Source organism: Trichosurus vulpecula, chromosome 2 (genome assembly GCF_011100635.1).
Source record: "Trichosurus vulpecula isolate mTriVul1 chromosome 2, mTriVul1.pri, whole genome shotgun sequence".
Lineage (NCBI taxonomy): Eukaryota > Metazoa > Chordata > Mammalia > Diprotodontia > Phalangeridae > Trichosurus > Trichosurus vulpecula.
In genome coordinates, this window is record NC_050574.1 from 223,417,314 (window position 1) to 223,444,475 (window position 27,162).

The following is a 27,162-nucleotide window of genomic DNA, read 5'->3' on the forward strand; positions in this document are numbered from 1 at the left end:
TGAAGCTTTTCGGAAAGGTGAAGTGTCTTGCCCATGTTCCCATAGCTAGCAGGTGTAAAAGCCTAGTTTGGTATGCACAGGCTCCTTGCTTTCAAGCCCAGCATTCTTTCAACTACACCTTGCTGTCTGGGTGTTTTGTTTTTGTTTTTTTGGCTGACCATGAATTATTTTCAGAGGAATATTTCTCTTCTTCTTTGTAGTGAAAAAAGCCAAACAGATCAATGGATTTCTGAACATCTGGGTGGCATGCCATCTATATCCTAATGTTTAGATTTTTATTGTACAAATGATGGATGGTCTCCATTTTGCATGTCCAATAAACTTCAGTACTTCAAAGATCTATAATTTTATTTGTATGAATACTTCCTCCACTGACACATCACATGACAGATTATAATCCCTTTGAAATTTAGTAGATGGTCTTTGAGAATTGCTTTTGTGATTGAAAAAATCATCAACATGTGGTAAGGATTAGGTCTAGACCTGTGATTTCATTGGTATAGTGAACTCCTCCTTAAGGAAACTCTTGATACTGCACAAATTGGTACCTTCTTTTCAACTCATAGTTGCCTATAGAGCATTGAGAGGTTAAGTGACTTGTCTACCAGGGTCATATAGTGAATACATGTCAGAAGTGAGGACTTGAACCCAGGTTTTCTTGAATCTGAGTTCAGCTTTCTATCTACTGTGCCATTCTACCTCTCTATTAGACATACAGAATGTTAAAACTTTATTTTTCATATTTTCCAAATTTCATGGCATACCATGGTGACCTAGTGTTACTTTCTTCAAAGTTAAAATGAGATTTGAATAAATTATTTTATTATTATTAATCAATGCAGTTTTAAAAACATATATTTCCTCACCTTATCATTCACAAACTAGCCTAATGCTTTCCAGAAGTTTACACTTTGGTAAAGAGAAACCTTTGTGGAAAATTCTTAATAGAAAAACTTCAACCAGAAAACAGTTTATCTTAATTTTACAGTTTTCTATGAGTACATCCAACTATTATTATGGTTATTTGTTCTCTGTGATAACCATTAACAATTATTAAAAAGAGCCAAACTATAACAAAATGCTCTCTTGTGCCATATCTGAAACAGAGGGCTCCTTTTCTTTAATTAGATGATGGCCACAAAAAATTGCCTAAGAGAAACGAGGGGGTTTCTCTCGTCTATCTCCCATGGATGAACCTATTGGAATCATGACCTTTGCTCCTTTTAAGTCTGTAGTACTTCTTTAGTATAGCATTCTTAATTGTCTAGCATACATAGTTGTTTAAATAAACAAAGCCTGTTTTGATACCAGTCAGTTAGTAAACATTTATTAAGTACTTCCCATGTGTCAGGTATTGTGCCAAGCTCTGGGCATAAAAAAGAAGGGCAAAAGATAAGTCTTTACCTTTGGGGAGCTCACAGTCTAATGGGGGAGACAGCATTTAAACAACCATGAATACACTAACTATATACAGGATAAATAGAAAATAAATCAACAGAGAGGGAAGGCACTAAAATTAAGAGGGATTGGGAAAGGCTTCCTATAGAAGATAGGATTTTATCTGAGACTTAAGGGAATACAGGGAAGCCGGAAAGTGGAGGTAGAGTGTTCCAAGAATGAAGAATAGCTAGTGAAAATGCCTGAGTTTTTTGAGTGACATAGTTGGAGGTGACGTGGTTGGTCTTTTGGTAAATCATTTTGATGGGGAGAGATTTGTGGCAAGCAGACCAATTAGCAGGCTCTTTCAGTAGTCCATTAATGAGGAGATGAGTTTACCAGGATGGTGGCTGAATCAGAGGAGAGAAAGAAGCATATTCAAATAATGTTAAAAAGATAAAATTGACAAGCCTTGTCTATTGAATATTGATGGATGAGATAGTGAGGAGTTGAGGATGACACTTAGGCTCCAAGCCTGATTGCCTAGAAGGATAGTGCTGTTCTCAGACACTAATAGGGAAATTTGGGAGGGGGGAACGTTTGAAGAGGAAAGATTATAAGTTCAGTTTTGGGCCTGTTGAGTTTAAGATGTCTATTGGATATCCAGTTTGAAATGACTAAAATGTAATTGGAGCTGCTAGACTCCAGTTCAGCAGAGAGATTAGAGTTGGATAAATAGATTTGTAAGTCATCTGCATAGAGATGATAATTAAATTCATGGGAGCTGATGAGCTCATCAAATGAATTAGTATACAGGGAGAAGAGGACCAAGGACACAGCCCTGAGGGATGCCTCTGGTGAATGGGCATGACCTGGATGAAGACAGAGCAGAGGAGACTGCTAAGGAGTGGTCAGGCATGATTTTAGCACACTATCCTAGCATAATAGCTTTTAGAGCTAAAAGAGTTGTTAATGAGGCCTATCCCTTCACTTCATCAGTGAGGAACCAGAGGCACAGACAGTGTAAGCAACTTGCTCAGAATTACAGAGCTATTAAGTTTTTGCTGTAGGACTAGAATTTAAGTCTTTCAAACTCCTCCCAATTCCAGCACCCAGTCCATTAGACTCTCCTAACTGTTCCATAGTTCAATATTTTCATTTTACAAGTGAGAAAATTGAGACCCAGAGACCCTAAGTCACAGAGCTACTTAAAGGCAAAGCCAGCTTGATCTCAGAGTATACTTATACACTGGAAGTAAATTTAAGTTTAACAGAATCATAATTCTAATGGTTATCTCCATTTCTGTTTCTTAGTTTGCCTTTGATTTTACTCATAGTTCATCATTGGAACTGTTTCAGTCCCTTAGTCATTAAAAAAGTAAACTCCTCTCTCTTTGGACCCCGCTTTTGAAGTCAGAAATTTTTTTGTAGCCACCTGAATTCTTAATATTCTCTAAATTTGGCCTAGAGTTTTCCTAAATTGTTTTCTTTCTTTCCTGGACACTTGCTAGAGCTATTTCTCTTTATATAGTGTTTCATGGCTCTTTTCTAAATCAGTTTCTCAACCCAAAGTCCTTTATAACTTCTTCCCCCAGCCCCCATTCTTTTTATACCTTAAATCCCACTACATACTTTGCATTCTAGTGGCATTCACCTCTTTGCTGTTTTTCAAACAAAACACTCCATCTCTCACCTCCTGGCACTGTCACTGGCTGTCCCTCAGACTTGGAATGTTCTCCCTCCTTATCTGCACCTCCTGTCTTCCTTCAAATCCCAACCAAAATCTCACCTACTACAGGAAGCCTTTCCCAATCTCACTTAATTCTATTATCTTCCCTCAATTGATTATTTCCTCTTTATTGTGTATAAAATTGTTTCTACATAGTTGTCCCCTTCTCCAGTCCCCTTCCTCTCTCTGATTGAAAAGGGTGGAGGATGAACATTGGAGAGCTTCTCCCAGATCTTCTACTCTTTAAGGATGGCACCCAGGGAGTTCTCAGCATTTCCCACCTGGCTACTTTCCTAGACTTCTTCATCTCTAGAAACTCATCTTTCTGCAGGAGGAAGTCAACTTGTAAATTCTCACCTCCTCAGCACCTGCTGCCCTACAGGCCCCTTCTTACCTCTAGTTGGAGAGTGTGGGAGGTGGACATTTGGGAGCTCTTCCTTGATTCTCCGTTGTTTAAGGAGGGGACACCCCTCATCTTTTCCTATTCAGCTGCTTTCCTGGACTTCTTCATTTCTAAAAATTAATCATTCTGCAAGATGAAATTATCTCAGAAACTCATATTTCCTCAGATCATTTCCCACCTTGAATATAAGACTCCGTCATGACCCCATGCTGGATCACCTCTCCCTCCTATCCAGTTCTTTTCATGTGTTGTCTCCCCTGTTAGATTCTGAGCTCCTAGAGGGCAGGGACTGCCTTGTGACTTTCTTTGTAACACCAGCGGTTAGCACAGTGCCTGACACATGGTAGGTACTTAATAAATGTTTATTTTTTTAAAAAAGTGTATATTTTCTCCCCCATTAGGATATGAGCTCCTTCAAGGCAAGATATCTTTTGCCTTTCTTTACATCCCCAGTGCTTGTCACAGTGCTTGGTACATTAAGTAAATAGGTGTCTAGTAAATGCTTATTGACTGACTGACTTATAAAATATTAAAATTTTCTACTTCAGATTGCTCTGCCCTTGTTAACTTCAGCTGGGCAGTCTTCAGTACTTTAAGAGACTGAAATTCGGAGTTGAAGAGGGAGGAGTAAGGAATTGGAGTGGGGTTTGTAGAGAGGAAGAACAGATTTTAGGCATTTAGGTATTCAAAACCTTTCTGGTTATAGTTTTGTAGACATTAAAAATTTGCTATTTATCCCAGTGCTTCTTTGAGGACTAACATTTAGGTGACTCATCTTTTTCTGCTTTAAAGCTAAAGCTTTTCTCTTAATTTTTGGTCCTCAGTTTCCCTCAAAAATAGCTTCTGTATTCTCTTACATCATTAACTCCCCTGCCCTTAGAATGACCATCCTGACTTCCAGTTTCTGGATTCTTGGTAACCTCTTATTCTATGATCAGTACAAATATTAGCTGCTAGGTGGTGCAGTGGATGGAGCACTGGACCTGGAGTCAGGAAGACCTGAGTTCAAATTGATTCTCAGACACTTAATAGCTGTATGACCCTTGGTAAGTCACTTCACCTCTGTGTGCCTCAGTTTTCTTATCTGTAGAATGGAGATAATAATAGCACTTTCCTCCAGGGGTTATTGCATGGATAAAATAATATCTGTAAAGTACTTTGCAAACCTTAAAGCACTACCTGATGCTAGTTTGCTCTTATAAACAGTGGAGATGGAGATAAGAACTGTACCTTGAGTGCATTACCTCTGTCAGGAGGTAACAGATTTCATAATTGGGATGCCCTTCTCTCTAGAGAAATCTACCCTCTTTCTTTTTTAAAAACTTTACATTCCCTCCTTTGATTTTGAGGGGAATAGTAAATGCTACTAAGTCTAATCCTGCAGTTAGGTCTCTTATATTTGACTTTGTGCAGGAAAGCAGTAGTAAGTTTGAAAATTGTTATAAAAATATTCTAAACCCCTTTATTGTTTTTCAGCAGTTGATGTGTCCTCAGAAAAAGACCTTCACAAAGTCCTTCAGTTGTTGGGACCCCAAATTTCCTTTCTGGAAGATTTGACTAAAATGGGAGGAGCAATGCGATCTGTTCTTACTCAGGTTTTGACAAATCAGCAAAACTACAAAGATCTTAGCTCTGGTGAGTTGCAACATCAGAATAAAATGATGTCATTATAAATATAATAAAATCATATCTTTTCATTTAAAAAAATTTTTATCATAAGCATGACTAAGTATAAAAAAAATTATTAGGAACTTGAGAACTATCATGTCTCCTTTATGACTTCATGAACTCTTAGTTCTCCTAAGCTCAGTATTCATACTAAATATTTAAAATGAGAAATATATTTGTTTCCCATGTATGTATTTTTACTTCCAGATTCTGGGGGGAGAAGATTGTGGGGAAAGGACTTGAAATGAAGATTAAAAAGAGAAGAGGAATTGTTAAAAGGATGTTGGAGGGCTTTGGAATGATGAAGAAATATATAGACTGAATGTAGGGAGGATAAATTTGAAACTCCTTGAGAATTTCGAGGAGAAGCATCTTAGAAACTTAGACTTAGAACTGGAAGAGACCTCAGAACGTGTCAAGTCTACGCACCTTATTTCGAATAGAATGGATGAATAAGTTATGTCAGAGCTGTCCAAAATATGGCCCATGGGCCGCATGGGCTGCATGGGCCTACAGTGCGATTTTATGCAGCCTGCCCGTGGGTTTTAATTTTCACAAGCAAAAAAATAAAATAATAATTTGCATGGAGTGCATATTAGATTTTTTGATTCCATCACTAATAAATAATCTCATTGATGTTAATTTTCTTTGGTGTTTTAAAGCAGTATTATGGACAGAACATATAGTACAGAGTTTTCAGTCAATCTGTGGGATGCATTCCGTCTGTACAATGCAGACTAGTCAGTATGCACCTACCTTTATACTGTTGTGTTGTTGCTTTGTTGTTTTGTGTTTGCTTTTGCTCTTTGCGCCTTGGCCTGTTGTATCGATGGCACGCGTGCCCCCACTTTCTATTAGTGTACTGTATTTTTCTGGGTGCGGCCCTCAATTATTTTATTTTAACGTGGCCCCAAGATAACCTAAGGTTGGACATCCCTGAGTTTTGTTGTAAGAAAGCTTGGGTCTGGAGAGGCTGGCTTGTTCAAGGTTACATAGTTAGTAAGTTGCAGAGGTAGAAGCTAAACCCAGATCTTTTGACTATAGTGCCAATCTTCTTTCCACTGTATCACAAAAGAGTTGAAGTGAAGGAGTCAAAGGAAGATAATTTGTAAGATAATATATTAAAATAAGGTAAGAAGCTAATGAGATGAAGAAAGAAAATTAGGCTTGCTCTCAAGATGTTAAGGATCAAAGGAATTGGGAGCAGTAACAGTTCTGGATTTGAAGACTTCCCAAGAAGTTGTCCATAGCAGTTCTTAGGAGGAGCTATTAGCAAGGAACGCAAAAACTTAGCCTTTCACTTTCTGGAAGTATGGAGAGCCTGAAGAATTTTTCACTGACATGCATTAAGTGTGCAGTGTTCATATTTTCATCACAGCCAAGTGACTATGTTTAAACTGTATGTTGGTTCCCCCTCCTTTTAGATAAGATAAAAGATTTGAGAAATGCTTCTCTACTCTCTAGGTTATCTAAGTCAAAGAAAAGTTGCTTTAAAAAATGGACGAAGGGCTTTAATATTAAAAAAGGAAAAGGTTCTATATAGCCAGAAGTGGACTCTTAACCTATCTCAGAGGTTGGAAGCTGGAAGAATGTCACAAAAGAGAAGAAATTTAGAGCCACTGAAGACTTTGAGCTAAGAATCAAATATTAGGCCCATGTTTAAGAGAAGAGAATTAGACACTGAAGATGAAGTGGTCATTTGTACTCCAAGAAATGTTAATTTGGGTCCGTAGGTACTAGGAGGTGAGAGATCTTACCCTCAAGGTCAGAGAAAGAAGAAATTTGTGGTACTTAGTGACTGACTGCTGAGAAGTATGAGATATCAGGTGAACTAATGGTTAACAACAGTATAGAAATTCACTGTCTTCCTAGGAGAAATTCTCATGACCTGATGACTACCACCAGTTTCTAGTCACTCATATAGACAAAATGATACTGCGTGAAGGAACCTACAATTCATTAGCATAAGTCATTTTAAAATTTTGGACAAAAAACTGAAGATGTCATGGGAGTAGGTGATGTTTTCATCACTGCTGCTTACTAAGTAGAGATGAAGGAGAGAGGAAGATTTGTTAAGTGAATAGCTATTTAAGAAGATGTCTGAGAATGAACTTTGGACCATAGCTTAAAGTATAGGAATGAAAGATCCTGGCCAGGGATGGAGTGCACATAACAAGGACTGGTAAGAATATATTTGAGTAGAGCTTCACAAATCTAATCAAAAAGGCTTTAAACTTAAAAAGGAAAGGTGCAGGGTGGGGGATGAGAAGAAAATATCTTATGTATATCCATGGAGCTGGATTGTGGAGAATACCTACAACGTAGAGAGAATAAAAGCAGTTAGGATGCCCAAAAGTATACAGGAAACAAAAATCTAAGAAAGGAATATGGAATAAAACATATAGCCTTAAGAGATCTATGTGTAAGTGAACAAAGTATAGGTAACAATCAAGATATAATAGAAATCATGATATACAGATGCAAATTTGATCACTGTGGTATCACTGAGATTTGATGGGATGATTGTAATATGTCTCTAGAAGGTTATACCTTATCGAAAGGAACAGAATAGGTAAAAGTGTGGATAGATTACCATTATATTATAGGAAGATATACTCATGTGATGAAATCTAGGAACCATGGAGGGCATGCTTCATAAAGAGCATTTGAGTGTGAAAGCAGAAATAGAAATGGTAGTGTTATTTTAATATACTTCGGTGCACCTGGACAGAAAGAAGAAATAGATGAAGAGGTTAGGAAGCAGATCACAAGCCTGGAACAGAGGCATAATATGGGAATGCTGGAGGGGATTGCAGATATCCAGTCATTTGCTGGAGTTCTTCCTTGGCCAAAAAACAGCACAGAATGCCCAAATGACCATCAGAATGGCAGGTTAGACATTCTTTGACATCTGAAGGGCTATCTAGAAACATAGTTCAGTGATTGGTCTTATCCCATCAAGTCTCAGTGATATCTGTGAGATTAAGGAAGGTAATAGTCCTAAGCAAAACAAACTCTTAAGAAGGTACAAAAATTTAAAATGGATCGGATAAACGATGGTGGAGCTGCTGTACTTAGTTTTAAACCATTTCTTGCACTTTCTTAAGTTGTACTTAAATGGGGGGTTGATAGAGGTTTTTAATCTCAAAGTCACAGGACTTAATTTTTTCTTTTTTTGTAACTGAGCTAAAAAGGGCTGCTTTTTGATAGGGGCAGATGAAGGTTCACAGGAGCCCTTAAGCTTAGAGGGGACAAGTACCTTTCCCTTTTTTTTTCTGTTTAAAAAAATGTATGAAGCAACAGGGCAGTTGACTGATGCTTCTGGGATTTGAAAACTTGACTTTTTTTTTTTTAAGAAGAAAATAGAACTTGCCCCTCTATGGGAAACTGTGTGCCAAAGGACCAGTACCATAACCCTCCCTCTTTTTCCTCCTCCTCCCACTGATTCAATGTTGTGTTGTTACGTATCCCAGCTTCTCTGTGTGGGTTTTTGTGAATCTGTGTGTGAAGTCCCTACCTCATTGTAGTTTATGCAGGCAAGACTGCACTCTGCTGCAGATGTGTGGAGTAAGCTGTGGTGTAGTTTTTTGGCACATAATAAACACATTGCAGCAGTAAAAAAAAAGTACAAAAATTTTTATAGGTCTTTTTGAGGTACCAAAGAATGGGAACCTGAGGGGGCTTCTATAAATTGGGGAACAGATGAACATATAAATATGATGGAACACTATTGTGCTGTAAGAAATGATGAAGGGGAAGTTTCAGAGAAACCAGAGAAGGCTCGTGTGAACTGATGGAAAGTGAAATGAATAGAACCAGGGGAACAATTTATACGACATCAATATGGTAAAGAGAAACAGCTTTGGAAAGCCTTAGGAACTCTGATCAGTGTAATGACCAACCATAATTCCAGAGGACTGTACTAATGATGAAACAGGCTATCATGTCCTGATAACAAAGCAAAGGACTCATTGTAGTATTGAAACATTTTTTTTTTTTGTTTTGGCATGGCTGGTGTAGAAATTTGTTTTGCTAGATGATATGTGTTTGTAACAGGAGTTGTGTTTTTCTTTTGTTGTTAATTAGAAAGTGGAAGGTTGGAACAGGAGGTAAATTTTTGCTGATTAAAAAAAATAAAATTACAAAAGAAATCAAACTGAACAAATATGAAATAGAAATAAATTTAGGTCAGAAATTACCATTCTTTTTAAAGGGGCTGCTTATTTATTTTCAGTTTTCAGCATTCAGTTCTAAATTTTCTCCTTTCCTTCCTCTCCTCCCTCTCCAAGATGCTGTGTAATCTGATATAGACTAAACATATACAATCATATTAACCATATTTCCACATTAGTCATGTTGTGAAGGAAGAATCAGAACAAAATGGGAAAACCACAAGAAAGAAAAAAAACAAAAGGAGAAAATAGTATGCCTCGATCAGACTCCATAGTTCTTTCTCTGGATGTGGATAGCATTTTCCATCATGAGACTTTGGGAATTGACTTAGATCATTGCACTGCTGACAAGAGCTAAGTCTATGAAAGTTGGTCATTGCACAATGTTGCTGTTACTGTGTACAATTTTCTCCTGGTTCTGCTTAGTTCATTCAGCATCAGTTTGTGCAAGTCAGAAATTAGAGTTCTAACTGCCAGAAAGTGAATGCTCAGTGCAAAATTAAGAAGCTTAGTGGGCTAGGAAAAAGTGAATTAATGATGAAGAATTTCTCTAAAAAAATGAGAGATTAACAGATTTAGAACACAAAAATACTGAAGTGGAAGAAAATCTGGCAAATTTCAAACAAATGGCAATAATATTAAAAGAATACACTAATTCTATACAAGCCACAGCAACTGACCTTGAAGATGGAATGGCTCTGGAGAAGAAAGTGAGTCCCTCCCTCACTTAATCCAATTCACTTGCAAGTCATGGCATCATCTCCCAGAAGAATGTGACCTATCAAGGAATCTACATACCACAATACAAGAAATAAAATAAATCTGGCCATAATTTCTGATTGTGGTTATACCATCAAATGGCAAATCCATACATTACAAACTCCAAGACATGTAGTAGTTAAATTATCAGTTCCAATGAAAACAAATTTTGCAAGCAGCCAGGAGAAAGACTTTCAAATATGAAAGAAATGAAATTTGTATGACATAGTATCATCCTGTAGTTATAAGATAGAAGAAAATGGAATATAGTATATTCCAAAAGGCATTGGAACTCAAGCTATAACCCTAAGTGACATATGCTGCAAATTTTAGCCTAAGATGGATGATCAACCAAAAACAGAGCAGCTAATACTTTGTTAACTTATCCTAATGAAAATTTTATCCCTTGCAGGGTGAAAGAATCAATGAAGAGAACTGTTCTGTATCTGATGCTTGCCAATATGGAGTATTTGACTTATGGGATGGAAATGAAGGGAATGTTAGGTGCAGTTGCTCTGTCTTTGAATTTATGATCAAAATAGGAAAAGTGGGAGTAAACAGACATGGAACATGGATCTTGGGACAGAAGAGGAAGCTGAAAAGTTTTAGGAGAAAGATCAGGTGGAATCTTATGGACTCAAATTTTATTGGGGAAGTCAGCCCAAGAGATTGATAGCAAGTCTTTGAGAATGAATTTTTTAAGACAGAGCAAATTCTGATGAGGTGGCAAAAGGGTAGTTTTCTAAAGAGACCAATGTAGATGCACAGGGAATGCAGCAACAATTTAGAAAGTTTTAAAAAATCAAAACAGCATATACAGAAGATGTCATCCATGGCAGCCAATGAAAAATGAATACAAAAGTGTTGTATAGCCCTGCAGTAATAGTGGCAGGAAAGCTAAATCTCAAAATGACCTGAAGTATCAAGGAAAGCTAAGGATAACCAAAAGGGTTTTTAAAAGCTGTTTTTGGGGAAAAGATGAAACTTAGAGAAGGGATAAAGAACTTTTGCTCACAGTGGATCGAATGATAAATGATGACTAAAAGCAAGCAGGGCTGCCCAATTCTTGATGTATTTTTGTTTCCTCTGCAAAGGAAAATGATTTTTGGATTGAAAATGATTTTTCGATAGAATTGCCTTGCCAGTCTCATTGAATTTTTTGAAAGATCATGGAAAAGTAGCAGAGGCATTACAGGATTGGGTAAATGTACTGATTTAAAAAAAAAAAGGAAAGACAATGAAGTTAGCATATTTTATGAACCAATGAACTTGAATTTAATTCCTAATAAAATTCTATAATATATACTTAAAGGGTAGTTTTGTTAGTGAACATCAAAAAGTAGTAGAGAACAGCCATATCATTGACTTTATTGAAGACAAGCTATAGGATTCTCATTATAATTTTTGACAGTTACCAGAAAGTAGATTAGGAAAATATTTTAGCTAAAATTTAACTAGATCTTAGTAAGGCATTTGACAAAGTATCTTGTGCTTTTCTTGTGGAAAAGATTGAGGGAGATGATAGTATAGTTAGATGGGTTTGGAACTAGTGTAATGGCTAGAATGGTCATTAATAGTTTCATGTCAACTTAGAAGGAGGCTTCTAGCTGTCTGTCTCAGTGATTTATGGTTGTCCCTGGAATGCTTATATAAATCATTGATAAAAATATTTAAGGCACAGGTAGTTATCAAGTTTACAGATGATAAAAAGCTGAGAGGGATGGTCAGCACAAAAGATGACAGATCAGGGATTCAAAGTAATCTTTATACTCTAGAAACTACTGAATTTAATAAGGTAAAATTTGATGGTTTAAAAATAAATTTCACAGTTAGACAACTGGTTATATGAAAAATATCTGGGGAGTATTCATAGATTTTAAATTCATTATGACTTAGAAGTATAACATAGCTGCCAAAAATGCTGAAGTGATGTTAGATCACATAATAGCGACTTGCTTCTATGTGTAAGCAAATGATAGTCTGACTACTCTGCCCTGGTTAGACGGTATTTGTAGTATTATGTTTTAGTGTTGGTGAAGTGTTGGGCAACACATTTTAGGAAAGATATTGGTAAGTTCAAAAGTATATATAGAAGGGCAACCAGCATAGTGAAGGGTCTTGAGATCACTCCATATGAATGGTGGTTGAGATACCATGCTTCACCACTTAATTGCTGCCACTGAATAATCTTTGCACCCTGCTTTTTCAGTCCCAAAATTGGTTCATAACCTTTCATCATGTAATCATCGCATGGTATAATTCTGTTGGTCATGCCGCTTAAAAGATAAGCAGAACAGCAGTATGTTTACCAGTGGCATATGGATGCACATTTATCTCTTTTGCATTGTGAGCTGTGAGGCTAGAATTCTTAGCATGCCACGTTGTCATTATATTTCCCAAAGCCAGCTTGACTTGTGTGGTTTATTTAGAGCTCTATAGTACTAACAGTATGGCCACTCAACCCAGTGAGAGCCATAGGCACAAGTGGAGCTTGTGGGCAGGTAAAGCTGCCATGAGTAAGTCACGTGATAGGTAAAACTTGCATCTTTCCATGCTAGCTAAACTGTACAGTTCATCTGCCAGCGATACATTAACATGTAAAGCATTTCTTTCTGACTGTGGGTAAATATAAAAACTATTCTCCAGACTTCAAGCTGAAAATGATTGTGTTCACTGAACAGCATGGAAACAGAGCTGTGGAAAGACAGTTTTCAGTGAGTGAAAAGTTGATGCAAGACTGGTAGAAGATTAAGAGACAAGCTAAAAAACACAAACCTTTCTAGATGCACGTTTAGAGGTCCTAAAGTAGGAATGTTTCCACAAATCAATGAAGCATTTGTGTCGTAATACTGGCACAATTTAAAAAAATTTTTTAAAAAAGATTTACACAATGATTACACCCCACTTTTTTGCAAAAAAAATTGGCATAAAATCTGTGATGATTATGCATGCAGTGAAATATGGTAAGAATTTGGGGGTGGGGATAATTGGCAATTACTTATCTTTATATGCTTGAAGCACTCTTATATGGAATATTAGTTAGTCTTATTTCGTTTTACCCCAGAAGGCAGAACTAGGAGCAACAGGTGAAAGTTGTAAAAAGACATATTTAAATCTGTGATAAGGAAAAGCTTCTTGACAAGTAGATCTGTTCCAGAGTTCCTTAGGAGGCTGATGTTTCCCTTTCAGTTGAGTTCTTCAAGCAAATGCAGGGTGTCCTCTTGTCAGTTGTATGGAAGAATCTTTTTTCAGGTACTTCTTAGACTAGCTGGCCTCTGAGGTAGTATCTAACTGAAATTCTGAGTTTGTATATAATTTTCTCTTGTAGGAGTGAACTTTAGTGTTTTATCTCATTTAATCACTCTTCCCCATTAAGATTTAATGTAACCAGCAAACTTGTGATGATAAGAATATGCATACAAATATTTGGAAAGCCTTTTAATTTCTTAAGCAGTTTATAGTCAATAAACCAAGGAAAACATTTTGAAATATTGTAAACCTAAACTTATTCTTATAATGCCAAAATTTGTAGGTGTATCACATTATTTAGAAGGTTTAATCCCACAAATCACATCGGTGCCTTAGTTAAAATTATTCTTTACTATGCCTATCTTTTCAGAAATTAGCAACTACTAGATAATAAAACAAGTAGACTTAATCATAATAATTATTTTTAGTATATTGTAATTATCTTGTTTATTTAAATTTGAAAAGATTTTGTCTGATCATCTTTGTTCTACAGCCTTTTCTACTTAGGATCATAGAATTGTTGGCTTTTAGAGGAAGTATGGTGTATTGGGAAGGGGGCTAATCTTAAAGTTGCAAAGTCTTGAGTTTGAATGTCACCTCTAACGTTTATTAGCTATGTGACCATGGACAATTCATTTAACTTTTCTGTGGGTAATTATTACTTGCAGTCATTGGGCTGTTTGGGAAGAGTAAATGATACAAAATCTATAAATGGCAGTTACTACTATTATTATTAATATCATTCTAAATGCTGCTGTGCAGAAAGCCTTGGAGATGATATAACTAGCCCCCTCATTCAACAGATAAGGAAACTAAAGTCCAAAGAGGTAAAATGATTTTAGAACTAGCCAGGAATAAAGTGGGGCAAGAACTCATGCTGCCAATTTCTTGCAAAATAGAAAAAATTTTCTCCATAAATGTCTTTGTTACGGCATAATTAACCAAGTGGTTGACATGTGGCCCAAAACTATTGTTAAGAAAGGTATGTGGCTGTTAGAGAAGTCATTCGTTATTTCTTCTTCCCATAAGAATATGATATTAGGGATAAGAGGTTCTTAGCTCTTTTGAAACTAATTTTTGGCTGAACTGAGCTTTTAGGCATTAATATAAATCCTTTTATTTAACTTCTTTTTGCTTGAGTGTTTTTAACTCTTTTTTAAAAAAAGTATTTAAAAATAAAGATTTTTATATAACTTAACAAATACCTATTGATTGGTTGTCCAGCTGTTTTTAAATGGAACAGTATTTTAAAAAATATTCTTGGCTCTCTCACTTGAGGCTTCCTTTATATCTGCATTATGGCTTTCTTGTTACACACTTTTTTGTGATCACTACTGTTGATATTTTTTTTTTTATTTTCCGTAGTAGATGTGAGCAGAGTCTGATAGTTTTATATGAATCTTAATATTATTAAAATTCAGTTGTCAGCATTAGTGGCCAGTTAACACTACATAGTTTAGATTAATACTAATCTCATAATCTAAAAAAAAATTACTGACATTTTGGCTTGAGTACAGATTTAATTCCTCCAAAATAATTTCCTCTTTTTGGCTGCGAGACCATACTTTGTTTAGCTCAGAACCCATCTGGATAGCCTTTGGGGGAAAAGGCCTAAGTACAGGTATTTACTCTATTCAAAAGTTTATTTAGTGCATTTATTAAGTTTATTAATGCATCTATCAGGGAGACCATGGGATTTTTTTCCTTCCATTGAACTTTATTTGATTTTTTCCCCTTCAGTCACCATTTCCCCTCTTCTCTGTTATCTGTTCATTGATGATAAACTTTTTTCTTTTAAAAATAAATTTATTTCTTATAATTAAGAATATAAGCTAAGCTAAACTTTTTAATGGGCTCTTAGATTTATTTTATATTAACTGATATTCTTATAAGAATAGCTTTCTCAAATAATTCTTTAAAATATTATTATTATTATTATACCCACTTAGTAGTATGGATTTTTTTATATTTAATTTTAATTTTTTTCAATTTCAAGTTAACCAAAAGTTTTTAACATTCATTTTTTAAGATTTTGAGTTCCAAATTGCCTTCTTCTCTCTTTTCCCTCCCCTCTCTTCTTTAGAAGGCAAACAATTTGAGATAGATTATGCATGTGCAGTCGTGCAAAACATTTCCATGGTAGCCATGTTGCAAAGGAAAGCACAGACCAAAAAAGCCAAGAATAATAAAGAAAGTTTAGAAAGTATGCTTCAATCTGCATTCAGACTCCATTAGTTCTTTCTCTGGAGGTAGATAGTGTTTTTCATCACAAGTCTTTCAGAATAGTTTTGGGTTATTGTATTGCTGAGAACAGCTAAATCATTCACACTCGATCATTGTATAATATTGCTGTTACTGTGTACAGTGTTCTCCTGGTTCTGTTCATTTCACTTTGTTTCAGTTCCTGTAAGTCCTCCCAGATTTTTCTGTTAGTATCCTACTCACCATTTCTTATAGAACAATACTATTCCATCACAATCATATACCATAACATGTTCAGCCATTCCTTGATTGACGGGCATCCCCTCATTTTCCAATTCTTTGCCACTACAAAAAGAGCTACTATTAATAATTTTGTATCTAAAAGTCCTTTTCCTTTTTCTTTTATCTCTTTGGGATATAAACCTAGTAGTGGAATTGTTGGGTCAAAGTATGTGCACAGTTTTATAGCCCTTTGGGAATAGTTCCGAATTGCTCTCTAGACTAGTTGGATCACTTTACAACTCCACCAACAGTGCATTAGTGTCCCAATTTTTCCACATCCCTTCCAACATTTACCATTTTCTTTTTCTATCATATTAGCCAGTTTGATAGGTGTGAGGTGATACCTCAGAGTTGTTTTAATTTGAATTTGTCTAACAGTCTAATCAATAGTAATTTAGAGCATTTTAAAATATGATTATAGATAGCTTTGATTTCTTCAGCAGAAAACTGCCTGTTCATATCCTTTGACCATTTATCAATTGGGGAGTGACTTATATTCTTATAAATTGAACTCAGTTCTCTAGTATTCTATGTATATGAAAAATGGGGCATTTATCAGAGAAAATTGCTGTTCTCCCAGTTTTCTGTTTTCCTTCTAATCTTGGCTGCATTGGTTTTGTTTTGTGCAAAACCTTTTAAATTTGATATAGTCAGAATTATTCATTTTATATCCTGTAATGCTTTTCATCTATTGTTTGGACATAAATTCTTCCCTTATCCATAAATCTTACAGGTAAAATATTCCATGCTCCCCTAATTTGCTTATTATATCACCCTTTATGTCTAAGTCATGTACCCATTTTGGCCTTATCTCTTTATGTGTTGTGATATCTTGGCTTATGCCTAGTTTCTGCCAAACTGCTTTCCAGTTTTCCCAGCAATTTTTGTCGGATAATGATTTTGTGTCCCCAAATTGTGAATCTTTGGGTTGTCAAACACTAGTTTACTATGGTCGTTGCCTACTGTGTAACGTGTACCTAATTTATTCCATTGATCCATCACTCTATTTCTTAGCCAGTATTGTTTTGATGATTACCAATTTGTAATAAAGTTTGTAATTTGTAATAAAATTTGAGATCTGGTACTACTTGGCCACCTTCACATTTTTTTCATTGATAACTTTGATATTCTTGACCTTTTGTTCTTCCAGATGAATTTTGTTATTTTTTTTCTAGCTCTTCAAAGTAATTTTTTGGTGATTTGATTAGTAGGGCACTGAGTAAGTAAATTAATTTAGGTAGAATTGTTATTTTCATCAGATTGGCTTAGCCTGCTCATGAGCAATTAATATTTCTCCATTTGTTTAGATCTGACTTTATTTGTGTGAAAAGTGTTTTGTAATTGTGTTCCTCTAATTCCTGAGTTTGTCTTGGGAGGTAGACCACTAAGTATTTTATATTGTCTGCAGTTATTTTAAATGGAATATCTCTTTCTATCTCTTGCTGCTGAGCTTTGTTGGTAATGTATATATAGAAAGGCTGATGGTTTACATAGGTTGATTTTATATCCTTCAACTTTACTGAAGTTAATTATTTCAACTAGTTTTTTAGTTGATTCTCTAGTATTCTCTAAGTATCTTGTGATATTGTCTTCAAAGGGTGATATTTATGTTTTCTCATTGCCTATTCTTATTCCTTCAATTTCTTTTTCTTGTCCTGTTGCTGTAGCTAGCATATAACAATATTGCATAATAGTGGTGATAATGGGCATCCTTTGCTTTACCCCTGATCTTACTGGAAAGGCTTCTAGATTATCCCCATTACAGATAATGCTGCCGATGGTTTTAGATAGATACTACTTATTTTAAGGAAAGTTCCATGTATTCTTATGCTTTCTAGTGTTTTTAATAGAAATGAATGTTATATTTTGCCAAAAGAGTTTTCAGCATCTATTGAGATAATCATGTTATTTCTCTTGGTTTTGTTATTGATAAGGTCAGTTATGCTGATGGTTTCCCCAGTATTGAACTAGCTTTGCATTCCTGGTATAAATTTCCCTGGGTCATAGTGTATGATCTTTGTGGTATATTGCTGTAATCTCCTTGCTAGTATTTTAATTTAAAATTTTTGCATCAATATTCATTAGAGAAATTGGTCTATTGTTTTCTTTCTGTTTTAGCTTTCCCTGATTTAGGTATCAGCACTAATTTAGGTTGTAAAGGGAATTTGGTAGAACTTCTTTTTCCAAATAGTTTATATAGTATTGGGATTAATTGTTCTTTAAATGTTTTGTTCACTTGTGAATCTGTCTGGTCATGAGGATTTTTTTTTGCTCAGGGAACTCATTTATGGCTTGTTCAGTTTCCTTTTCTAAGATAGGGTTATTTAAATATTCTATTTCCTCTGTTAATAATCTGAGCAATTTATATTGTAAATGTTCATCCATTTCACTTAGATTGTCAGATTTATTGGCATATAATGGGGTAAAATAGCTCCCTAATAATTGCTTTAATTTCGTCTTCATTGGTGGTGAATTTACCTTTTTCACTTCTGATTCTGATAATTTGGTTTTCTTCTTTCTTTTTTAAATCAAATTGACCGGTGGTTTAAATAATTCCTTAAATGTGGTAATGAAAGCCCTGGCAAAAAATAAGTTATTTTTCTCTTACAAATTTTAGGTGGAAAATACATGATTTCTTGTGCTTATTCCTTCTTTTCTATGACTGAAAATGCAGCTACTTTTACTCTTAAGCACAAAATAGTTTAATGTAACATCTTTAGAAGTATAATGCCTTTTTACCTTGCTTTTTTTTTTTTTTTTAGGTATAGTGACTTTTCCTTGATAGATCCTTGAAAGATCTTGTTCTTATGCTTCTGTGGCCTTACTGCTGAGATGCTTTCTCTACTTACAGTCTGTAATTGAGTAAAAGATAGCACTGGAGACCTTGTAATTCCAGAATACTTATTTATAGAGTATTTTTACTTAAAAAAGACTTAGTAGCTATAGATTGTAAGAACAGTAATTTAGTGTAAATCCAACTTTACTTGAACTCTGATTCTCTTCAGCAAGGATTTGAGAAATTATTGAGTTTGTTGAGGAGGGGTATAGAATGTGAGTAATTTTGCAAGTTCTTCTAGATTGGTTTTTCGTTTTATAGTTGCTTTTATTTGGTTTGAAATGTGAATTTTGAGAACATCTACTAAAAGATACGTATATGTTATTTGGATTTTCTGCCATTTTGTGTTGTTCATACCATGGCTCTTTTTCTACTAAGTTTATTTCTATTTAGAACTTAGAATATTTCTCTGATTTTAATGACATTTAAAATATTTTATTTTAGGTCTTGGAGAAAATGCATGTGCAAAGAAAAGTCATGAAAAGTACCTCATAGCTTTGAAGGGCTCTGGATTGGCATTTCCTGAGGATAAACTTACATGTGGCATGCAAGACCAGGCTGCTGGCACTAGCTCTCTGGCAGTTTCAGGTTTGTATAGAAAAATATTTTTGAGCATTTTAATATTTCCTTTTTTAAGAATAAAAAGATTTCTTAAATTTGTTTATTCTTGAAGGGTAGTTATTTTTCTAGTGAAATAATTCTTTGCAAGAATACTGGTAAGAATATAATGGTTTACTGATAGGAATAAATCAAAGCCAAACAAAAGAATGCAGTTTTCATTATTGGAATTAATTTTGTCACTTTAGCTCTACTTTTTTACTTATGAAAAAATAATAAGCTAAAACCTTAGCACATAAGTAACGGTATCCAGTAATGAGTTGTTCCTTAATCGCAAAATTTCTTTCCTTTAGTTGGGGTTTTTAGTAGAGATTTGCTATTGATGTAGACACCAGCCAAATCCAAATGTATTCAAGATGTGAAGTCTGCCAAGATAACTTTAGCAACATTTAGAGTTTTTAATAATAGGCCTCAAAAATTTTAAGATAAAACAATCTATGAACAACCATGAAGGAATACTTTTTTTTCTTCTTCAAAAGGTTTTGCAGGTGCTACAGGAACATCAGGACAAGTAGATTCTTCAGATGAGGTGAGGCTTTACAATTGTCCTTTCCTTTCTCTAAGAGAACTGTGGGTTTTAGGGTTGGAAGGGGTGTTGGAGACAAGTATGGGTTGGAGCCAGCTCCAACCATTTATTTCTTGTCTAGACGTAAGAAAGTGTTAATGCTGTGGATTAAACCTAAAAGTGTGTACTTCACATTTTTCCTCCAGAAGATCTAATTGTTAAACATTAACTACCACACTCCTGCTTGAGATGATGTAGTCTAAGCCCCTTGTAACTTTATAGATGAGGAACTGAGGCCTGGAGAAATTACATGGCTTATCCATATTTACATAACCAGTTAGGGATAATGACAGCAATAGGGCTCTGATCTTCAGGTTCTGTTCACTGTGTCACACTGTCTCCTTTTCTAAAACGGAAATAGAGCTCTACCTAACTTTTCAAATGCAATTTCCTTATTTCCATTCCTCTTTAATTTCTTACCTCTCAAATTTGTCATCCTAGCTTCTAATTCTGTGGCCCTGGGTCATCTCTTTTTTTACCCCTATCCCCTGGAATCTCTGCTACCAGGCACAGGTTTAGTGGTTTATTGTCTTTAAAAAGAAATATATATCTGTGAGTTTATTCTGCTGATGTTCTTATATGAAGAAAATTTATATTTTAAAATATAATGACTATGAGGAAAAACTGGGCACATAGTATATGCTTAATAAATGTTTATTGATTGACTATGAAGTAATGAGACTTTATGGGTCATGTCACCAACTTCATTATTTTAGAGTCACATTTCCTATATCAGGAATTAGAAAATTTTGAAATAGTAAAAAGCAGTATGTTGAAATAATTTTATAATCTTATAATGCTTCTTAGCAAAAGAAACCTATAAGTAAAAATAGCTTATGATATTAATTTATTCTACTTTTACTAAATATATGAAACAAAATGTGATTAAAGCACATATGTTCCTCTTAAAATTTAGAGATAAATTTAACATACAATTTTAAATCATATTTGATATTTTACTATAGATTAAGTTTTTTGAAAATGGAGTCTTAAAATGTGGAATTTTATAAGTTAGTATCTCATTTTTATGTAAATACTTTCTATAATGTCAAAATATGCATTGTTACACCAATGGATGATTTTTGTTTGCGAAATTTAATTTAGAAACTTTATTTAGAGACTTAATTTAATAAGTTTCTCAAGATATTTGATGTTTTATAACTTCAGAGGCATCCATTTAGATAGAAATGCTTCAATTCAGCATGACGTATTAGGGCCTTGTTTTAGATCAGCTTCTCTTTTAATAATTTCTGTAGTTTGGGGGGGGCTTTCTTTTTCATCATGCATATTAGCTTTTAAAAGGTTAATTTTTTTCTACTTAAAGCTATTTGATTTTGAAATGGGATTGCCTTTTTGGCAATATATTAACAAAGTGACTAAAATGTCCATACTCTTGGAATCAGAAATTCCATTGCTAGGCAAACATATACTTCAAGGAGATCAGTGATAAAAAGAAAGGTCCTATGTATATTACAATATTCATATCAGTAGTTTTTGTCAAGTTTTGCAAAGAATGCAAACTAAGCCAATGCTCATCAATTGGGAAATGGCTTAAATAAATTGAGGTGCGTCACGTTATGAAATATTGTTGTTCTGTAAGAAACAGTGGCTTTGATGAATACAGAGAAGTACTGGAAGATTTACATGAACTGATGTGAAGAAAAGAAAGCAGAACCAGGCAAGTAGTGGCCACAATGACTAAAACAATGTAAATGGAAAGACCACCATGAACAAAAAAATTGAAACTAAAAGCTGTGAAATTTTAACAATTAAACTGGGCCCAAAAAAGAGGGGTAAAGAGATACTTCTCTCTGCTTCTTTGCAGAGGTGTGTAAGGGCAAGCAAAATGGGACTCTTTGTTGTTTTTTTGTTTTGGAGTGATTCTCAGCACTAAGGCAATCAAGTGCCTTTGATTGAGTCTTGCCTTTGTTTGTAGGAAGGCCCACACCGTTTTGCTAGTTAGGTCATGAGAGGTGTGAAGCACTCAGACCCTGAAAAAGGGTATATATATCCAGAGGATAGCCATTGAACTCAGAATCGAGAATTGAGAATGAGAACTCTCAGAACTGCGGGAGGAGAGGTTTTGCTTTGGGGCTCACTCATTGGAAGAGTGTTCATGTGGAGATTCTGGGTGGCTGTTAAGGAGCCCCCTGGACTTTGAAAACCCAGATGTTGGTGCTTCTCTCTCTCTCTCTGGTAACTATGTATGTATAGCTTTGGTCAGACAACTAGAAGCCTGTCTGTTGATTTGTGTTATTTGCTCTGTTTATACTTTCTGTTTGTATTTGCTCTGAAAGTTCAAAGTGCTGACTTTTTCCCTGAACTAAGTGAATGATATGTGTATGTTTAATTAACATAAGATTATTAACCTCTTAAAGTTGCTTTCCTTAGAAAAGCAGGTCAAAGAACTTGTGCTAGCAGCCTTCCTGTGTGCTTTTGTTGTTAGTCTTTCACCCCCACAACTGCTAGCAACATTGTTGTTACAAGGTGGGGTTCTATGAGTATGGAACATTGCTATAATGTCAGACATTTTTTTATGTGTTGGAGAGTTTTAATGAACTTTTTTCCCCTCTTTTTTATCCTTTATTATAAGGAATGGCTCTCTGGGAAGGATTGTGGAAAGGGATGTGTTGGGAAATGAAGGTACTGCAGAAACAAAGGATACCAATAAAAATTTGGCCCCCAAAGAAGGGAAAAGAAAAGGAATTGGATTGTTTTGTCTGCATGGTTGAAGACTTGATCTTAAAGTGCTGTAATGACAGATGGCAAAGTCTGTGTGATTACTGAAAATAGAAATTCTGAAATTTCCCATTTTCTTTTTTAAGAGTTTTTGGGGGGAGATGAAGGGAAAAATGAGAATTTCAGATGTCATATGGGTAACAATATAGATTTCCAGTTGCGATAAGGTTGGATAGTTTTGGCTATGTATCACTTCTTTTTACCAAACCTGTATAAACTGGAAGGAATCATTTCATTGTTTGCTGTTGGTCTCAGAAGAGTTTTAATAGGAAATTTAATAATTTCCAGTAATGGTTTAGAATGTTGATGTATTAAAAAAGAATTTAAAAATTACCACAGAGTTGTGGGAAAGAATTATCGTGTTCATGATATCTATATTAATGACTATCTGACATTGTAGCGCTGCAAGTTTGCTAGATGCATTTATTTTGATTGGCCTATTTTTTTTAAATAGTCTTTGTAAACACCCACATCTATTTTTATGAATGATGCTTCTGGTAATGTGAAAAGTAGGTTTTAGATATTTTTACTTTCTTTGTTCCCCTGGATGAAGCAGAGTCACTTTCATCTAATTGTTTTGTATGCTTCTGTAAACCTCATGGACTAGAGCTTTTGGCTTTTAAATCCCAGTAGAGTTTTTTGTTGCCTTCGCAACATCACAGGAGCAACTGATCTTATCCTTGGAATCTCCTGGGAATTTTCAAAGCTATGCTAGAAGCAGAGTTCAGCTGGTAATAGTGATGATGAAGTGTGATCCCTTTTCTTTGCCCTTAATTGTCCCCATCCAGTATCCTGTACTCCTCACTCAGGAACACAATTTCTTGGTCAGTTTTGATGAGTCTAGGCTGTTGTTTACTCCTTAAATCTTATTGACTGTTCTCTGTAGATCTCTTTAGTTTCATTCTCAAGAAACGTGAGAACTGTTCATTGAATATAAGGTATATATAGTCATAATAAAAGTGCCATCTATACAAAAGAAATACTTTCACTCTCCAAGTAGAAATTAAAGGGGTACTATAGCTTTAGAAAAGCATTTTAATTTGAAGATATTATTTAACATCATGTCTTTTTCAGATAAGGTAGAACTTTGTGTTTCTAAATATATTTTTCTGTTAGTCATTACATTCCATGCTATTTTTTCCAGTTGGGACTTTTAAGACTATGGTTGATGATCCTTTTCTTTTGAGTTTTCAGAAATTTGAGTCTACAACCTCTCTCTGTCTTTGAAAATCATACTTAAGAAAAAACTATGCCTTCTTTTTTGCTCATTTGAAGATGATTGAAATATGAATATGTAAACAGATGATTTTGTGGTTGAGAAGCTCTATTATGAAAGTTTAATATGTATTATTGAGCCTTTTAATTTTTATATATAAATTTTGACAGAATAGTGGTTATCAGCAAAAAAATTGACTAGAAGATTGTAATCTTATATGACTCTTGTAGGCGAGTTATAGATCTTGCCTATCTTTTTGTATATAACATTTGACTATTTTCTGGTGGAATTTTACATAGTCACAAGTAATGACCATCAGAAGTAGGACTTGAACCCATTTCCCTTGACTCCTCTGACACCAGAGCCATTGTTTTTCTTACTCCCTCGCCAAATCTAATAATCCTAAATAGACAGATGCATTATTCCTCAAGACATAGCATAATGCAATGGAAAGGAGACTGAATTGAGAGTCAGGACCTTGGTTTGAGTCATGACTGCCATTTACTTGTGTGACTTTGAGCAAATTACTTATCCTCTTTGGGCCTCACTCTTCTTATCTGTAGAATGAAGGAGTTGGATTAGATGGCCTCTGAGAATCCTTCTAGTTATAAATTTATGATCCTATGTATATTTTCAGATCTTAATTTTTTAAAAATAAAAAGTTTTATTAGTACAGTATTAGTTGGTAGACTGCAGATCTTGGAGTCAGAAGAACTGAATTTAATTTCTGGCTCTGACACTAGTTGGATAGTTAGATGAGACATTTGAGCCTCTTTTATTGAATCTATAAGATTGGGACAATAATATTTTTGCTTTCTTTCTCACAAGGTTGTTGCGAGGCAAGTGCTTTTTTCCCTATGAAGTGTCTTATGAATGTAAATAGCTGTTTTTCTGTTGGCAGCTAGGTGGTTAAAGTATGTAGAATGCTGGGCCTAGAATCAGAAAGCTCTGATGAGTTCAGATTGGGTCTCAAACATTTACTGTGTGACCCTGGGCAAATCATTCACCTTTGCTTCAGTTTCCTCATCTGTAAAATGGGAATAATAATACCACCTATCTCCCAGGATTGTTGTGAGGAGCAAATAAGGTAATATTTGTAAAAGCACTTAGTACAGTGCTTGGCACATAGTTGGTTCTGTATCAATGTTAGCTATTATTATATTAATTTAGCTAAATTTGGTGATTTCTTTGATGGCAAGGATTGTGTCATTTCTCTTTTTGTCATCTTCTGTGCTTTGTACCTAATAGACACTCAATATATATATTTGTTGACTCAATAGATAAATAATGGAGTAGAGATAGATTATAGTTAATATATCAGTAACGGATTCGTGACAGATTTTTATAAATATTTAAAAAATGTTCATATGTTAGCTGATTCTATAATTGGAAAGTAAAATACCAAGAGGCAAAAGTCCCCCTATGCCCCCCCTCTTTTAAGGAGGGTACGCAAGTCCAATGTTCTTTCCTCATTTTATAGGTTTTAAGAGATAATCTGAGGGTTCGGAGAAAGACGTGCAGAGATGCTGAGGTAGACAGAACACAGAGAAACAGAAATACAAGGAGAAAAAGGCTTAAATGAGAAATTTGTAAAGGGCATAATGTGGGGGTTTCTTTCTTTAAAAGACTTTTAAAAATTATGTTCTACAGTACCTTGCTTAGTGCTTGCTTAGCCCATGGACTGAATGAAATTAAATCAAAGTGCATGCTAGGTTACAGTTACCTCTGTTCTAGCCTTCAGGGTTAAGTTTATTATAAGATATTTGTAGCAAGGATTTTTTTTTTTAAATTTGGGAGGTGGGAAGGAGGTGAGGACTAGTTTAAAAAAAAGTTTAAGAACTGAAAGAGAAGAGAGCCATTTAAGCATTTTTAAAAACGGATAGAAGAGGAAAGAATGAAGAATAGAAAGAAACAAGCAGGGCAACTTTGAACGTTGCATTTTGAATTTATTAGATATTGAAAGGAAAAGCAAGCTGTACATAACTGTGACTTGTAGTCCTCATTTTCTGTTCTACTTTGTAGTTAGCATTTGCTAAGTTCAGATTAAAAAAATTATTGCAAGAGATGCTGTTTAACCAGAAATAGAATAGGCCATACTCACACTATGATTATATAAATGTAGCAGTCTTCGTTCAGATTAAAATAAGAGGACTGAGAAGAACAGGGCAAACAATTATTTGCTACTACCTATTGCTGCTGCTGCTGCTGCTGCTGCTGCTGTTGCTACTAAGCTAGCATGTATGTAGAGCTTTGAGGTTTGCAAAATGCTTTGCAAAATCCTGGGAGGTAGGTGCTGATATTTTACAAATGAGTAAACTGAGACAGGTTAAGTGACTTGCCCAGGGTTGAACAGCTAAATAAGTATCTGAGGATGGGTTTGAACTGAGTTCTTCCTGACTCCACTGTGCCACTGAGCTATCTCTAAGAGAGGCAAAGCTTCCATGAGAAAGATAGTGATAGTGCTGCTATACTCTGTGATGGTCAGGTCATATTGGGAATATTGTGTTCAGTGTGGGCACCACATTTTTGGAAAGACATTGACAATCTAGAGAGGGGCCAGAGGAGGACAACCAGAGTAGTAAAGGCTTCATGCCATATAAAGGTCATGGGGACATTTAGCTGAGAGCAGTGGTTCTCAAAAAACATCACAACCAATTGAATGCAGAAGCATAAGAATCCTACTGTCTTGTGTTAAGCCAGACATTAGAGATGGGCAGGAATATTTAAATCATACTACTCTTCTCACCAAATTTATTTTTTGTTTTGGAAAATAATTATTTTTCCTAAAAATGTTGCTTATGTTAACAAGTAGTGAATTTATTTTAAAATAAATTAAAAATATTAAACATTTGTCTGTTATAATTTGTAATATACCAAATATCAATAGATCTAATACATATAAACTTAATTTCTTTGGGATCCTTAGTAATTTTTAAGAGTATAAAGGGGTCCTGAGAAGACAAAGGTTGAGAACCACTGGCTTAGAGAATGAAAAGCTAGTGGGGAAGGGAAAATAACTATCTTAAAGTACTTGGAGGGCTATTCTAAGGAAGGGAGATTAGGCTTGTTGTTTTTTTTTTTTTTCACCTCAGAGGACAGAATTAGGAAAATTAGGTTGGAAGTTGTAAAGATAACAAATTTAGGGTTGAAGGTACAAGAAACTTCCTATCAAAGTTTTTCCAAAGTACAATGGGCTGCCTTGGAAGCTAGAGGATTTGCCCTTGTGGAGTCTGACCCCAAGCCATGTTCTTGTATGTCTCTGTAACTCTAAACTGGACCTTTAGGAACTAGGCCCTGGAGCAACTAAGAGACTTAATTTAGGAATTCCCATCTTGGGCCTGTGCTGG

General features: G+C 35.0%; 1 protein-coding gene across 3 annotated transcripts in view; it reads left to right on the top strand.

Moving 5' to 3' along the window:
* Nucleotides 1-27,162, top strand: part of UBR3 (ubiquitin protein ligase E3 component n-recognin 3) — a 312,264-nt gene that overhangs the window by 37,148 nt on the left and 247,954 nt on the right. For 2 of the 3 annotated variants that reach the window (XM_036747217.1, XM_036747219.1), the window contains exons 3-5: nt 4,986-5,144; nt 19,122-19,265; nt 19,775-19,824. In XM_036747217.1, coding sequence (XP_036603112.1) covers nt 4,986-5,144; nt 19,122-19,265; nt 19,775-19,824 — 353 coding nt within the window. The remainder of the gene's footprint in view (nt 1-4,985; nt 5,145-19,121; nt 19,266-19,774; nt 19,825-27,162) is intronic. The other variant, XM_036747218.1, reaches the window with a different exon arrangement.